Here is a 16,337-nt window from a genome sequence, read left to right on the forward strand (position 1 = left end):
TTGCTTTGTGCACCTTCCTTTAGCCATGCATGGTGATTTTTCATTCAGTGCACCGCAAGGTCCATGAATCATATTTTTTACCACGATATCATATAAGCACTTATCGACATTTTCATCAGGTATTTCAGTGGAGACCACATCGTCAAAATCATTAGAAGTAATTTTATCATGTTGCCACATTAAAATATGAGCGTGTGGGAATCCTCGTTTTTGCCATTCCACTGAGTACATCCAGCATCGCACTGACCCAAACATTTTAAGTTTTACTATGTAGTTTATCAGTGATTTCAACTTCTGCCGGAAGACACGGGCCGTAATGTAATGTGTATGATCCACCGATTGCCCATGAAGTAGAAGCTACCGTATCCCGTCCCAAGATTGATTACATGTAAACGTAATAAATAAATCTGGCCGACCAAAGAGACGAACATACGCAATAGCATCTTGAGCATATTTATGCATATGACGGGGACTGTCAGCATATGACGAAGGTAAAATCGTTATTCTTCCAACGTTAGTGGAATTACCGTCAGTTAAAACTGCATCTCGCAAATGAATGTATTGTTCAGAGCGGAGCTTGGTCTGATTCAGACAGATAAATGCCAAACATTCCGATTCAATCTTTGCATACATATCAACAATGTATTGATGAAACAATTGACGCCATTTTAAAATATAATTTTCTTCATTTTGACAAATCATTAGTTTATAGGAATAATAAATCATTGCGCCGCATTTCTTCTCCGTTTGTTTGTTATTGGATGGATCTATCAATTTATTATTAAAGTTATAACCGTCGGCTCCATTCCAAAACACGATAGGATATTGTAGGGCATTGTATTATCGATTAGTTTCAGCAATCTTTACCAACAGAGCGTTTCGCTTATGAAGAATAATACCTCGAGGTTAAAACTGATCACCGACCATAACGATTGCCACTTCGTCGATAGTTGGAGCATTGTATCTACGCACATGTTGGCCAGGAGGCGTTTTGTCAGTGGAAATAACAATTTTATGCATATGAGTAGGTATCAAATCGATGGCTGTTTTGAACAGACGCACTAAATTATTATTTTCTTGGAAAAGATGTTGCAATTGGGAAACGATTGTCCTTTCAACGTCGGGAGAAATTTCGCAACGTGCATTCAATTCAGAATTTCTATCACTGATGAAGTACAATCGTAAAAATCTATGATTCTCGCCTGGAATGGTAGTAGGGACCCTGCTCTATGATATATTTGCCCTTTTACTTTGAAAGTAGGCATAAATTGATCTGGATTTTCAATTTGGGCACCAAACGACGTCATTTGGAAACATGAGTTATATTTTCTGATATGTGATAAAAAACGCTTAGATTCTGACGTGTTCCAGCAAGCAAAGTCTTCAATGGCTCTGGTGGTGCAACCAAATGAGGAAGTTTAACTTTTCCTTAGGTGCAACACATTCCCATTGTTTCACCATTAATTTTCAAAGTCTTGCATTAGGGACAAATTTTAGACACAGTCCCGACTGGAACACATCTACTCAAGCTATAATCATCAACTGGGCTCTACCTGAATGCCAGGCAATAATTTTCACGTTCCTCGGCACGCTTTCTTTTGGCACTATCTCTTTGAGCCTCAAGCCTGTTTTCACGTTGTTCTTGTGATTCGTCGGCACGTTTTCTTTTGGCATTATCTCTTTGAGCCGCGAGCCTTGTTTTCACGTTGTTCTTGTGATTCCTCGGCACGCTTTCTTTTGGCACTATCTCTTTGAGCCTCAAGCCTGTTTTCACGTTGTTCTTGTGATTCGTCGGCACGTTTTCTTTTCGCATTATCTCTTTGAGCCGCGAGCCTTGTTTTCACGTTGTTCTTGTGATTCCTCGGCACGAATTTTCGGTAATTTCTCTTTGAGACGCAAGCCTGTTTTCACGTTGTTCTTGTGATTCTTCGGCACGCTTTCTTTTGTTACTTTTAACCGCAAGCCTTTTGGCATAAATTTTTTGAGCAGCTTCCTCGGCTGTTTCTTCTGCCATTGTAGAATTTTTGCTAAAATTTCTCGGACGATTTGATTCCTCGACTGTTTCTTCTGTCATTGTAGGATTTATACTAAATATTATATTTTAATCGAAACCCTTATATATATATATATATATATATATATATATATATATATATATATATATATATATATATATATATATATATATATATATATATATATATATATATATAAATAAGTTGTCTGTCTGTCTGTGGATCTGTGGATCAGGTGACGTCATGTTTCTGTGTCGGCTGACGTCATGAAATTAGTTGTCATGAAGTTTACAATGACTGATGAAGATGCTCAAAGAGTCTATGCCAAAAAACTTGCTGCTGATAGTTCCTCGGCACGCTTTCTTTTCTGACTTTCTCTATCAGCAGCAAGTTTTTTGGCATAGACTCTTTGAGCATCTTCATCAGTCATTGTAAACTTAAACATTAATAGATTTCTACGTGAACATATGTCTTATATAACTTGAATGACGTCACCGTCAAAGCAAAAATGACGGCAACTAATTTCATGACTTAATTTCAGAACTTAATTTCTGTGTTGACTGACGTCATGAAATTAGTTGTCGTCATTTTTGTTATGACGATGCTTAGTATATTGTAAAACACATTAATTTGGTTAATAATATACCATTTAAAACACCAAAATGAACATGCTGGAGTAGTCACTCGGTGAGAGAAGGTGTCAGAACGGAGAATGAAGGTCCCAGGTTCAAATCGTAAAAACCAATAAAAAACTGAAAAGAAAAAAAGGAATAAAACTAAAAAAAATTTCATCTAAAAAACTAAAAAAAACTAAAAAAGGTAAAAACTAAAAGAACTAAAAAGAAAAAAAAACTAAAAAAAGGAAAAAAACTGAAAAATAAAGGAGAAAAAGAAAACTAAAAAAATATAAATAAAAATAAAAAAACTAAAAAGATAAAAACTTCAAAAAAAACTAAAAAGAAAAAAGAAAAAAAACTAAAAAACCTAAAAAAAGGTCAAAACCAATAAAAAAAAACTAAAAGGAATAAAAGGGAAAAAATTAAAAATTTATTTCATCATATACCAATTCAAAAACGAATGTATACCGGGATGACGACCGGGACACAGGGAATATAAATGACACAACTACACCGGGGACGTCGGGGGGCACAGGGGGATATAAATGACGACCGGGACACCGGGACACAAGGAATATAAATGACGCCCGGGACACTCAAAGAGAAATCAGACTGGGACACCGGGACACAAATGACGACCGGGACACAGGGAATATAAATGACGACCGGGACACAGGGACATAACTACAAAGGGGACGCCGGGGTGCACAGGGGGATATATAAATGACGATGGCGACTCAGGGAATGGTCGACTAGCAATCACCATCAACAAAGCTCAAGGGCAATCATTAGAATCATGAGGTATAGATCTGAATACGGATTGTTTTCCCATTGACCATTATATGTTGCATGTTCAAGAGTCGGTAAACCTGACAATCTATTTATATGCACAGATAATGGGACAGCAAAGAATGTTGTATATTCGCAAGTTTTACGTAGTTAAAAACATATATATATATATATATATATATATATATATATATATATATATATATATATATATATATATATATATATATATATATATATATATATATATATATATATCTATATTCACAGGTGGGACATAGGGACACAACTAAAATGGCGCGTAACTAATATGGCGCGTAACGACTTACGCGCGCGGGGGGGCTTGGGGGGGCGCGAAGCGCCCCCACCAACTAGGTGTTGGGGTGGCGCGAAGCGCCACCCCAACAGCTAGTATATATATATATATATATATATATATATATATATATATATATATATATATATTATATTTATATTATTAATTATAAATTTATATATATATATATATATATATATATATATATATATATTTATATTTTTCGGATTTTATATTTTATTTTAGGACTTCACCCCATCTATCTAGAACTTTTTGTCTTTTTTTGTATATTGGTTTCCGTGACTGATGCTATCTTCCATTAAAACTTTCTGTTCAATCAGAGACAAAAAAAGCGACAATAGTTGAGAAACTTCTTCCTGAAGCCCTCCTCCAGGTGCACATATCTAGACTAACCATGATCGATGGAACGTACTCTAAAAGATTCAAGTTTATAAGCCCAGTTGTACAGAAATATATAGTAAATTTAATGTAGATAGTTTGGTTTGATGGTGAATAGTAAACATAATTAATAATATATCCAAATTGCTCATCATGCTCTTCATGATACATATTTAATATGATCTTTTAAATATGATTTAAAATCATATCTTTTAAAATCACATCTTCATGATCTTTTAAATACGTATCATGAAGAGCATGATGAGCAATTTGGATATTAATTATGTTTACTATTCACCATCAAACCAAACTATCTACATGAAATTTACTATATATTTCGATGGTGGTACCGTTACGCTTCTTTATTATTGCTGTTTTACCACCATCTACAGTACATCTTCTTCTATTTTGTGCGTAACTATCATTGCCAGTAATTGTGTTGGGTACTAAAAGTCGAAGATATTGCTTTGTGCACCTTCCTTTGGTCATGCATGGTATATTTTCGTTCAGTGCACCACAAGGTCCATGTATCATATTTTTACAATAATATCATATAACCCCTTATCGACATTTTCATCAGGTATTTCAGCGGAAATCACATCATCAATTTCGTTAGAAGTAATTTTATAATGTAGCCAGATTAGTAAATGTGCGTGTGGCAATCATCGTTTTTGTCATTCCACTGAGTACATCCAGCATCGCACTGACCAAAACACTTCAAGTTTTAATATGTAGTTTATCAGTGATTTCAACTTTTGCCGGAAGACACGGGCCGTAATGTCATGTCTATGAACCGCCGTTTGTCCTTGAAGTAAAAGCTGCTGTATCTCGTCCCAAGATTGATTAAATGAAAATGTAATAAATAAATCTGGACGACCATAGAGACGAACAAACTCAATAGCATTTTGAGCACATTCATGCATATGACGGGGACTGCCATTATATTACGAAGGTAAAATCGTTAATCTTCCAACAATTGTGGTATTACCGTCATTTAAAACTGCATCTCGCAAATGAATGTATTGTTAAGAGCGGAGCTTGGTCTGATTCAGACGGATAAATAGCAAACGTTCTGATTCAATTTTTGCATACATATCAACGACGTATTGTTGAAACAATTGACGGCATTTTAAAGTATAATTGTCTTCATCCTGCCGAATCATTAGTCTATAGGAATAATAATGCACTGCACTGCATTTCTTATTCATTTCTTTGTTAGTGGCTGGATTTATCAACTTAATATTAAAGTGATAGCCGTCGGCTCCATCCAAAAAAATGATAGGATATTGTAGGGCATCTTAGCATCGATGAGTTTCAGCAATTCTTACCAACTGAGCGTTTCGCTTATGAAGAACAATATCTCGAGGTAAAAACTGATCACCGACCATAACGATTGCCACTTCGTCGATAGTTGGAGCATTGTATCTACGCACATGTTGGCCAGGAGGCGTTTTGTCAGCGGAAATAACAATTTTATGCGTATCAATAGGCATCAAATCGATGGCTGTTTTGAACAGACGCACTAAATTATTATTTTTGTGGAAAAGATGTTGCAATTGGGAAACGATTGTTATATATATATATATATATATATATATATATATATATATATATATATATATATATATATATATATATATATATATATATATATATATATATATATATATATATATATATATATATATATATATATATATATATATATATATATATATATATAAATATATATATATATATATATATATATATATATATATATATATATATATATATATATATATATATATATATATATATATATATATATATATATATATATATATTTTTTTTTTTATATATATATATATATATATATATATATATATATATATATATATATACATATATATATATATGTATATATATACGCTTAGACGCTTAGGGTCTAGTATATATGTATATATATATACTAGATATATATGTATATATATAAATATATATATATATATATATATATATATATATATATATATATATATATATATATATATATATATATATGTATATATAATATATATATTTATATATATATATATATATATATATATATATATATATATATATATATATATATATATATATATATATATATATATATATATATATATATTTTATAGTCGAATTTATATCGTTTAAAATTTAGCAAAATGGTTAATTTTTTTTTTTTTAGAAGGCAAAGCAACTGAAGACGCAGAAAGAGGAAGGAAATTTAGCATTTAAGCAAGGCAAATTAAAAGAAGCTCTCGCCATCTATACAAAGACACTAGCCATCGACCCAGATAATAAGCTTACAAACTCTAAAGTATATTATAATAGAGCTCTTGTCAATTCTAAGGTATTTGTTCCTTGTTTTTCGTATAGTCTGTTTTTTTCTTGTCTTGAATATTGCCTCTTGTTTCTTGTTTAGATTTTATAGTTTTTAGCTTTACACTTTATTGCTTGTTTTTTAATACCGGGATAATTTACATATCTTTTGATTGGTAAATTTTAAGATCCGTATTTCAAAATATTTTTTTCTCCATGCACAAAGCGTGAAAGGATATAAGATAAATAAGGTGATATTACCGTTAAGACATTACATGATTCAGCAAATATCTTTTACTGCATTCAATTTATCATTGGCAGCGAGATAGCGCTTCATACGTAAAAAGCGATGTGGGCACAATGTATCATTATTATTGTTTTTTATTGTTTTTTATTTATTTTGAACCACGTCCATTCGTATAGAACAGGTAGTCGTAGAAACTTCGAAAGGGGCTCATTCGATTGGAAATTGAAAGTTCAAGTGTCCTTTTGAATAGTCGAAAGTCATTGAAGGGCAAATTGTTCCCCATCCCCATCATTTCCCCAAACACATCCAATAAAATTTTTGAGGTAACTATTTTTTTCAGCATATTTGAAACGTCCAGTAATTATATTTAGGGGGGTGAAAACCCCCATGTATTCCTCTGGAAAAAAGGTTGTGCCCTGCGCACATGTAAAAGTTTCTTGGAAGGGGTGGTCATATAAGCTAAGGAGATGGCTTTTTGGGCTGGTAATTATAAGCTCTAGTGCCTTTTTGAGAGCCAAGGTGATCAGAGACATAACTAAGCCTTTCACCCGCCACGTTCTCTTTCCCTCAAATGCAACTGATAGAAATTTTGAGACAACCCTTTTGGTACTTGTACGATATACCCCTACCTATTTCTCTGTGTCTTGTTTCACGCTAAGCTCAAAGAAAGTAACGAAAAAAAAAAAAAACGTTCTATAATGCGTCAATGAATGAACAACTTGAGAGGTAGGGGTTCTATCATCCAAGTACCCCATTTTTTTTTAAGAAAAAAGATTCCAGAGATCACATAACAAGGCGTTCCGGGCTGACAAAACCCCCGAGAGTCAGAAAGCAAGGGTTTTAATCTATGCCCCGGGGGCTTATAAGGTTGTAATGGAAGGAAAGGTTGTATAAAATTTAGAAGAGGCTCATTCGACCCTCCCCCTACCCCCCGAAACCCTCTTTTACCGAGTCAAAAGTCATTGAAATTATGAGATATTCGCTTGGTTGAAAATTGCCTAAAGAACATACTAAAATGCCACCATGGTGTTCATAACCCCCCGAGCCCAGGGGAAACGATTATAAGCAATACCTCGGGGCATAGGAGGTCCCGTATGGAACATTTGTACCTATAAACATCTGCTACTAATACTAATGCTGCTAACAACTCACCGCAGCACCAAGCACCTAGGGCCACCACAGCTACGCACGCTCCTCCTCCAGCTCAATCCATTCAGAGCCTCCCTATTTACACCCTCTGGGAAGTTCCCATTTCCTTTAAATAATTCTTTATGACATCCTTCCAGCCCAACCGCGGATTTCCATTTAGCCCTAGACGGCTGGTCGAAAAGGACAATATTTGGCAATCTGTCATTCTTCATCCTCAAAACGTGCCCTAGCCATCTCTACCTTTCTCTTATAATAGCCCTAGAAAGTGGAATTGAACCACACTTTTCGTACAGGCTACTGTTTTAAATACGGCCAGTCAGCCAGGTACCCAGAACAATCAGTAGGCAGTTTCTCTGGAAAACATCTAGGAAACCTTCATCCGATTTTTGGAGCGCCCAAGTTTCAGAGCCATATTTGACCACTGTGAAAAACACACCCTGAGCCATTCTAACAACTCCGCTGCTCCCACTGTCTTCGTTAATAACATTAACAAAATAAGTTAAGCAATTCACCTGATTAATTTTTTCATTACCCAACGTCACCGTTTCATCTTCACCTTTTCCTAACCTCAATGACTTAGTCTACTTAACTTTTATTTTCAAACGTATTCTATCATCTTGAACTCGCAATACCTCTAAAAGTTCATTCATTTTGCTGACACTTTCATCTAGGATGCTTGAATCATCAGCTTAATCTAAGTCCAGGAAAGTTTTTCTTCTCCATTTGATTCCGTGGTTTCCCATTGCCTTTCTTGCGTCTCTTAAGATAAAATCCATCAAGATGGTTCAAATGGTTCAAATTCTTCAATTTGATCATAGGAATTTTATCCACCATCAAAATGGTGGATAAAATACAGTCCTGCTTGTTTCCTGATAAAGCAGTTCGTGTTAACGAACTGTAACTATTGAGCAACCCGGCTCAATAGTTACCAAAACCCTAAAAAACGGAAATTTGATAACTATAGATATATCAAAAGAATTAGCTTATTATACTAACTTTAAATATATAAGTTTCATTAAGTTTAATCTTACCAATTAAAGGCTATGAGCCTGAGGAAATTTGCCTGATTTTTGTAAAAAGGGGAAAACACTCTCTAAAACTATTAGAATCTTAATGAAAATCACACCCTCAGATTAAGAATATCAGAAAACTCTACCGTTGTAGATGCAAGCTCTTTTCCGCAAAAACGTGGAATTTGTATTTTTTTGCCAGAAGAACGATTACGGATGCTTGTTTGTTTGTTTGTTTTTTTTGCGTTTTTTCCAGGGGTGATCGTATCGACCCAGTGGTCCTAGAATATTGTGAGAGTGCTCATTTAAATGGAAATTAAAAGTTCTAGTGCCCATTTAAGTGACCAAAAAGAGTGGAGGATAACCTGGACCCGACCCCACCCCTTTTTTCCCAAAGTCATCCGATCAAAATTTTGAGAATGCTATTTTGCTTATCATAGTTGAAAGGCCCAATAACGAAGACTTTGGATATAACATTACCCCTCCCTCCCCCACAGTCCCATGGATAAGGTATTTAAGTCATACAATTCGCCCTTTTTTACATATAGTATTTGTTATTTTTGAGCATGTATACATTCTTAGGTGCGGAGGGCGGGCAAACTTTTTGCTGGTGGTCTATCCATGGGGGAATTTTCTATGAGGAGAGAAGTTTCCAGGGGGAAACTTGTCAGGGGAGATTATACACTGGGGGAATGGGCAGGAATTCCTATATAAAACTCTTGCTTTCTCTTTTACGTCTCAATGTTACACGTGGAGTTGATAAGGGTGATTGTCCAGTGTGAATTTTCACCAGGAATGAATTGTCTAGAGGAATTTTCCTTGGGAAGGGGGATTTCTCCGTGGAGGGGGGGGGAAGATTTCCTGGCGTTACTTTAAAACAATCAGAAATTAAATATAAGAAAACAATTTTTTTCAACTAAAAGTAAGGAGCAACATTAAAACCTAAAACGAGCAGAAATTGCAACTTTTATGAAGGGTTTTGTCCCCTTCTCAACACCTTGATCTTTACGCTAAAGGTTGAATTTTGTCCCAATTGCTTAAGAACGACTCCCGAAACACAAGGGTCGTTTAATTACGACACTAGGAAGTTTTTTTTTTAAAGTGCTAAAAAACCTCAGCATGAAGAGCAAGGTGTTGAGGAGGGAGCAATCTCCTTCATAAACATAATGATTTCTCTTCGTTAAAATTTTTGATGTTGCTCCTTACTTTCACTTGAAAAACTTGTTTTTGTGATATCATTTGATACAAACCAGCTGCCAACATCATTTTCTACCTTAACCACAGCAGTGTTATTCTCGTATATAGCAATAATCACTTTAATGTATCTTTTTGGTATACCATACAAGGATTAAACCTTTTCTAAAGCTCTTCTATCAACAGAATCGAACGCTTGCTCATAACCTATAAAACTGATGACCAAAGGTGTTTCATAACTCAGGCACACATGAACTATTAACCTAAGAGTGAAAATTTGGTCGACACATCTTCCACCTTTTCCAAACCTTACTGTTCTTCTCTTAAAACTTTGTCTACTGCATCTCTCAGTCTAAAAGTATCATATTGCTAACTAGTTTTCTACCTACAGAGACCAGACTAATTCCTCGATAACTACTTAAATTAAGCTTAATTAAGCTTTTCCTAAAATCACTAGGTACTTCCCATTTTTAAAAATCATATTCATAATCATCAGTAACTTATTTCTAAACTCAGAACGGCCATATTTAAGAAACTCATTTACAATATTATCAGCACCTGGAGCCTTATCATTTTTTAATCATTTTATTACTGTCGCTAATTCTTTCTCACCAAAGAAATCTTCATTCACATCCAAGGAATCACAAACTTTTTCACTTTCCACTATATCTTTTCCTGTGACTCTATCTCGGCTTAACATATTCTCAAAATGTTCTGCCCATCTCTCTTTAACTCTTCTCTTAACACTAGTTGTGGCCCAATTCCTATCTTTAACTTGGATAAGTCCAAATTGAGTGCTCCCTCTCAATTTACTAATATGCCACTACAATATTTACTATTATGTCGTCTAGCTGCATCGTCCAGATCCTTAAAAATTTTATTTAACGCCTCCACGTCACACCTCCTTAGTTATTTAAGTTAGTATTTCAATGTTTTTTTTCCACTTTCATTGCACTCCTTTTGTTTTCATAAAATCTTTCACTCTGATAATTCTTGTACAAGCCTCTTCTCCTCTTTATAAAACATAAAGCTTTTCACCAATATTCCCATATGCGGGCCTAACCTTCTTCCCTGAGACAGCATCAACTTTACGCATTGTTCTTATAAAATTATTTCATCCATGAAGTTCATAATTCTTGTGTCCTTTTTAAGAGTCAATAGTGATTGGAAGGCAACCAGCCCCTCCCGATCCAATCCCATCATTCCCCAAAGCACATACATTCTTACTTTTAAGAGAGCTATTTTGTTTAACATTATTGAAAGATCTAGTAATTATGTCTTTGGGGATGTCAACCTTCCCACGGTCCTCAGGGCAAAGGCTGTAAGTTGAGCAATTCGTTCATTGTTAACATACAGTATATACTATTGAGAAATGTATGCATATATAAACTTTACTTTCCAAAAAGACGAATGGCATTTAGATAATCTTTTCAGAGAATGCTGAGAGGGGAGTTTTGAACTAACTCAAAACAGGTTGTTTGTGTACAGGTTTTGAAAAGGGCTTAAATAAGGAAAGACTGAGTAAATTGATTTGAAACGTTCAGGATATGAAAAGTCATATGATCAATTGACCAAAATGACGATATTAGCACGCTACTACTACTACTTCTAGTACTATTACCGTTAACACCACTAATACTAATACCATTACTACTGCTAATACCACACTACTACATTTACAACATTGAGGGGGAAATTGAACTAAATCAAAATACATAATATACATGTACATTTTCCAAGGAGTGTTGCTCAAGAATGGATGTGGGTATTATGTTGGAACTTTCAGAAACATCCTTAAGGGGAAGATCATTTGACCAAAACGTAATATACACTTCTACTAATGCTACTACTACTGTTACATTTACTACTACTAGTACTACTGCTGCTAATTCAACTACTACTTATATTGCAAATAAGACTATAAGCAATAATTTCAAGAGGTATGTAAATTTACGGGTTATTAAAAGATTATATCAGCAGTGTCATAGTAACAGCGAATTGTGTTAAGTTTAAATTTCCAGGACTTGATGAGAAGAATGTTCAACAGACCAAAAGGAAACAAGTTAATACAACTACTAATAATTCTTTACTGTGACTACTATTGCAGCTATGCCTAAGGGTATCAAAATCACATTCTTGGGGTATGTTAAGGGGGGAGGTGGACTGAATCACAGCACGCCGTCTGTATACAGGTTCTAAAAAGGATTTATCAATAATATCTTAGGAATAATTTGGTGTATGAAGTAGAAACTTACAGGGCTTGTTGTTCGGAATTTTGAACAAACCAAAGGTCAATATTTGCATCCCAACACAACTGCTTCTATTACTGCTACTATTATTTTTACTTTTACTACGACTATTGCCAATAAAACTAAGGCTGCAACTAATAATTCTACTGCAACTCCTACTATTTGAACTACTACTACTATTATTACCATTGGTAATATTACTACTGCCACTAAAGCTACTAATGGGGAGACCATAGTTTTCCACCAAATTCAATAGTTGTAAAACAGCTTGGCAAAAATCTTTTCATTTTAAAGAATCCCGACCACTGTAAAGTTTCCAGACGAAACTTCAGGAGAGTCAAGGGGTTTGCTTCTTCAATCACCTTATGTAAGTTGCAGACATATAACATGGCTATAATTAGCAGGGCATCGTATTACTTTTTAACCTGAACATGCCAAAAGCCTTTCTGTGCAAGCTATAACACCTGACCAGCATCGGATTGGTTTTAATGCATTTTGGTGGAAGATTTTTCCAACAGCACCTTGTCGATACCAATATTCGTGTTGAGCATTATCATATTAACTGGATTGAATTTAACTAAAAAACCATTATGGCTGAAAACTACATTGGTGTTATACGACTTCTCAACCACCTGGCCTCGAAACAGAACGAATTCGTTGGCGAAAAAGTAATACGACCGTCTTCACTCGTCGGTTCAACACACTACTCTGCTGTGCATTATGAAGACGCCCTGGCTATTGTTTGTTGCCTTGTACCCCCAGACTTCCTTAAAACTGTGATATAATTCTGATTGGCCTGAATTTGAAGAAGCAGCAAGTATTAAATTCAATTATCACTCAATTATAGAACAGTCCCCTCAATTCCGTCCCGATCTCATTACTCGAATTGTAAAAACTTAAATTTGACAATGAAATCAATGATATAAATAAGGAATACTGATTTGGAAACGTGGCAGCATATTTGTAAACGATATGCATTTACTATTGATTATGAACCATCAGGATGGAATCCATAGTCCAGTTGAAATTGCTGATTTTACTTTTAGCCGAAATTCCAAATTCCAACGATACATCATTAAGAGAATGGGTCTTTAAGTGAATGATTCATAATCCATGTGGAAATTTAAATCCACATGTGATTTGCATGACCAATAAAAATGGAAATTTCCAGTGCCACTTCGGTTTTTCAGTTTGTATTGCTTTCCAAAGGAATACAATTCAGTCACATCTCTAGCCGGTGCTGAAAAACCGAAGTATGGGCGCCATTGTTACTCAGAATTCAATGAAATGAATAGAGAAAGACTAATCATAATCGTCATTTCGCTACATATAATCCTTATTTGCTTAAATTTCACATAATTGTCGAAAATATTTTAAGTATAGGTCCGAGAAAGCGTCTATATAAATACACATACAAGGGAAATGATTATGCTTCAATACAGATTGTCGAAGACAAACGGTCCATGGTTTACAATGAAGCAGAAACCCAGGTAGAAGGACGTTGCATTACACACACTGAAGCCTGCTGGCGACTATTTAGTTATTATGTCTAATAAAGTATTGCAAAATAGGAGCCAAACCCAAGAAGAATTGGTAAAAAATTTACAACAAGGCTTATTGTTGGAAGCGTATTTTTGACACAACAAGACCTCAAAACAATTGAAAAACCTGGATTTTCTTTATTATTGGAAAATACCTGAACATTATAGATGGAATGGAAATACCAGTACATGAGAACAAAGAATCCGTCGATTGGTTGTCATTGGACGAATTCACAACATGAATTTTATAGCTAATCCTAAGTGCTTCTATTTTCGAGGACCTTTGTATCATGTGAAAAATGCAACAAGTATTGAAGATCTTAAAACAGTTGAAAATATCGTTTATTCCATATGAAATAAAGCATGCCTTACTCAAGGTAGGTAGGTAGATAGGTAGGTAGGTAGGAAAATTTTTATTTAAAACCTTTGTATCATATACATGTCAATTAGTCACAAAAAGGCCGATCTAGCCTGTAATAGCGACTACATTCATGTTACTTTAATCATCAATAATACTAACTCATTAAACACAAAATATATATATATATATATATATATATATATATATATATATATATATATATATATATATATATATATATTCTGGATAGCCCACTTTCATTCAATACGCTTCTCTTCACCATCTTCATCATTTATCATTTAAAAAATGCATTTTTAACCGGCGCTTAAGCTGTGGAAAACTCTCAGACTCCCTTAAATAGTCTGGGAATACATTCCAAATTATCGGATCTATGTGTCTTGTCACATGTCCCGATTGCGCTGTATTCCTCACCTCATTAATCAGATAGACTGATGGTAAAATAAATTATATTTAAAATAACTTCTAAAAACTTCAGGTCTTAAGTCATTCAAGCAACGAAAAATAAATGCCTATCTGTGTATCTCTAATTTGACCTACATTTAATAAATTCAACTTTTTAAATATAATTAGCATACTATCAGTTCCTTGGTCATAATTTCCGATAATACGAACAGCTCTATTTTGCTGAGCCTGTACTCTCTTATGATTTTGTGAAAAAATCACTCGTCCATATCATGCATGCATAATTAACATAAGACGATACTAACAAATGGTACAGTGAAAGCAGTACCTTAGTTGGGAAAAAAATATTTAAATTTGCGCAGCATCTCAGCACCTCTTGGCACTTTACATGAAATCATATCACTATGTTTTTTCCAGCTAGGTTTATTGTCCACTACAATTCCTAGATATCAAGTTTCTCGAAATTCCACTAGAGTATTTCCATTGTATATAATAATCCTATAACAATCCTGGAGAAAAGGTAGGTGATGTCCCTATTCTAGTGAATGTCATAAAATTTGTTTTTGGTTGTATTTATTGCAAACCAACTTAGAGAGACGAATGTATGCAGTCCTTTTAATTTTTCATTAGCATTATCAGTATGTTCATTGAGAGTCTTTGCTGTCACTTTAACTGTATTATTATCTGGAAATGAAGTAATTTTGGCTCGTGGTATGTACAATCGCATACTACCACAATATATAAGATATAATAGCGGAACTAAGACTGAACCCGGTGGAACTTCACAAGTAATTAGATAACTTTTAGAAACTGAACAATCTAATATAACTATTAAAAACCGTCCACTCAAATAAGATTCAAGCCATTTAAAACAGTCATCCTTTATTCCTAGGCAAGGTAATCATTTCAATAAATTGCTAAAATCTAATGCACCAAAGGTTTTTTAAAATATATAAAAATCGACAAACAAACATTCCTTTTATCTAGTTCACTATTTACAGTACCCATCAGGTCCTCCAAAACATGCATAGTTGAATGAGCTGTCCTGAAACCAAATTGTGTCTCAGATAAAAATGTATATTTCATTAAATAAATAAAGTCAATAAATAAAGGCGTTTATGGATTGCTTTTCCAAAACATTTTGACAAAACTGGAGAAATCGATATAGGTTTCCAGTTTAAGATGTCAGTAAGCGATCTTGCTTTTGGCAGCGGCATAGTTTTCGCTACCTTCAATGGATCTGGAAATTGTCCTGTTTGAAATATAGATTTGTCAGATAGACTAATATTGCTACTATTGTGGGCAGTATGGATTTCAAAGCCCATAGATGTAGTCCATCTATTCCTGCGCTGTTCGACTTAACTTTTACTACAATTTTATTTACCTCATCTTTTGTTCCAGTGGCATCGAGGTTGTTCAAGATTTCACTAACATGGGCTCCATAATGTCTTCACATGGCTTGCTTCTCCCCGAGCTGTTAGCGAGATAATCCAAAGCGTCTTCTGTCATAGGTAGAATGAATCATCGCCTCTAGCAAAACCAAACATAAGTCGCACAAAGAAATTGCGGATCTTCAACGCTCTAGTCAGCTCTGTGATGCTTTACGGAACTGAGACTTGGCAAGCATCGGCCGCAACCCTCAAAAAAATCGACGTATTAATGCGAAGAGCCTGAGGAGGAT

At 34.4% G+C, this 16,337-nt stretch overlaps 1 protein-coding gene across 1 annotated transcript in view; it reads left to right on the forward strand.

Annotated features, from left to right (window-relative positions):
- Nucleotides 1-16,337, forward strand: part of LOC136027938 (uncharacterized) — a gene marked incomplete in the record, with an annotated part of 271,934 nt that overhangs the window by 211,544 nt on the left and 44,053 nt on the right. The window contains 1 exon segment of the mRNA XM_065705408.1: nt 6,349-6,513. Within this exon segment, the coding sequence (XP_065561480.1) occupies nt 6,349-6,513 (165 nt within the window).

This window comes from Artemia franciscana, chromosome 6 (assembly GCF_032884065.1).
Source record: "Artemia franciscana chromosome 6, ASM3288406v1, whole genome shotgun sequence".
Lineage (NCBI taxonomy): Eukaryota > Metazoa > Arthropoda > Branchiopoda > Anostraca > Artemiidae > Artemia > Artemia franciscana.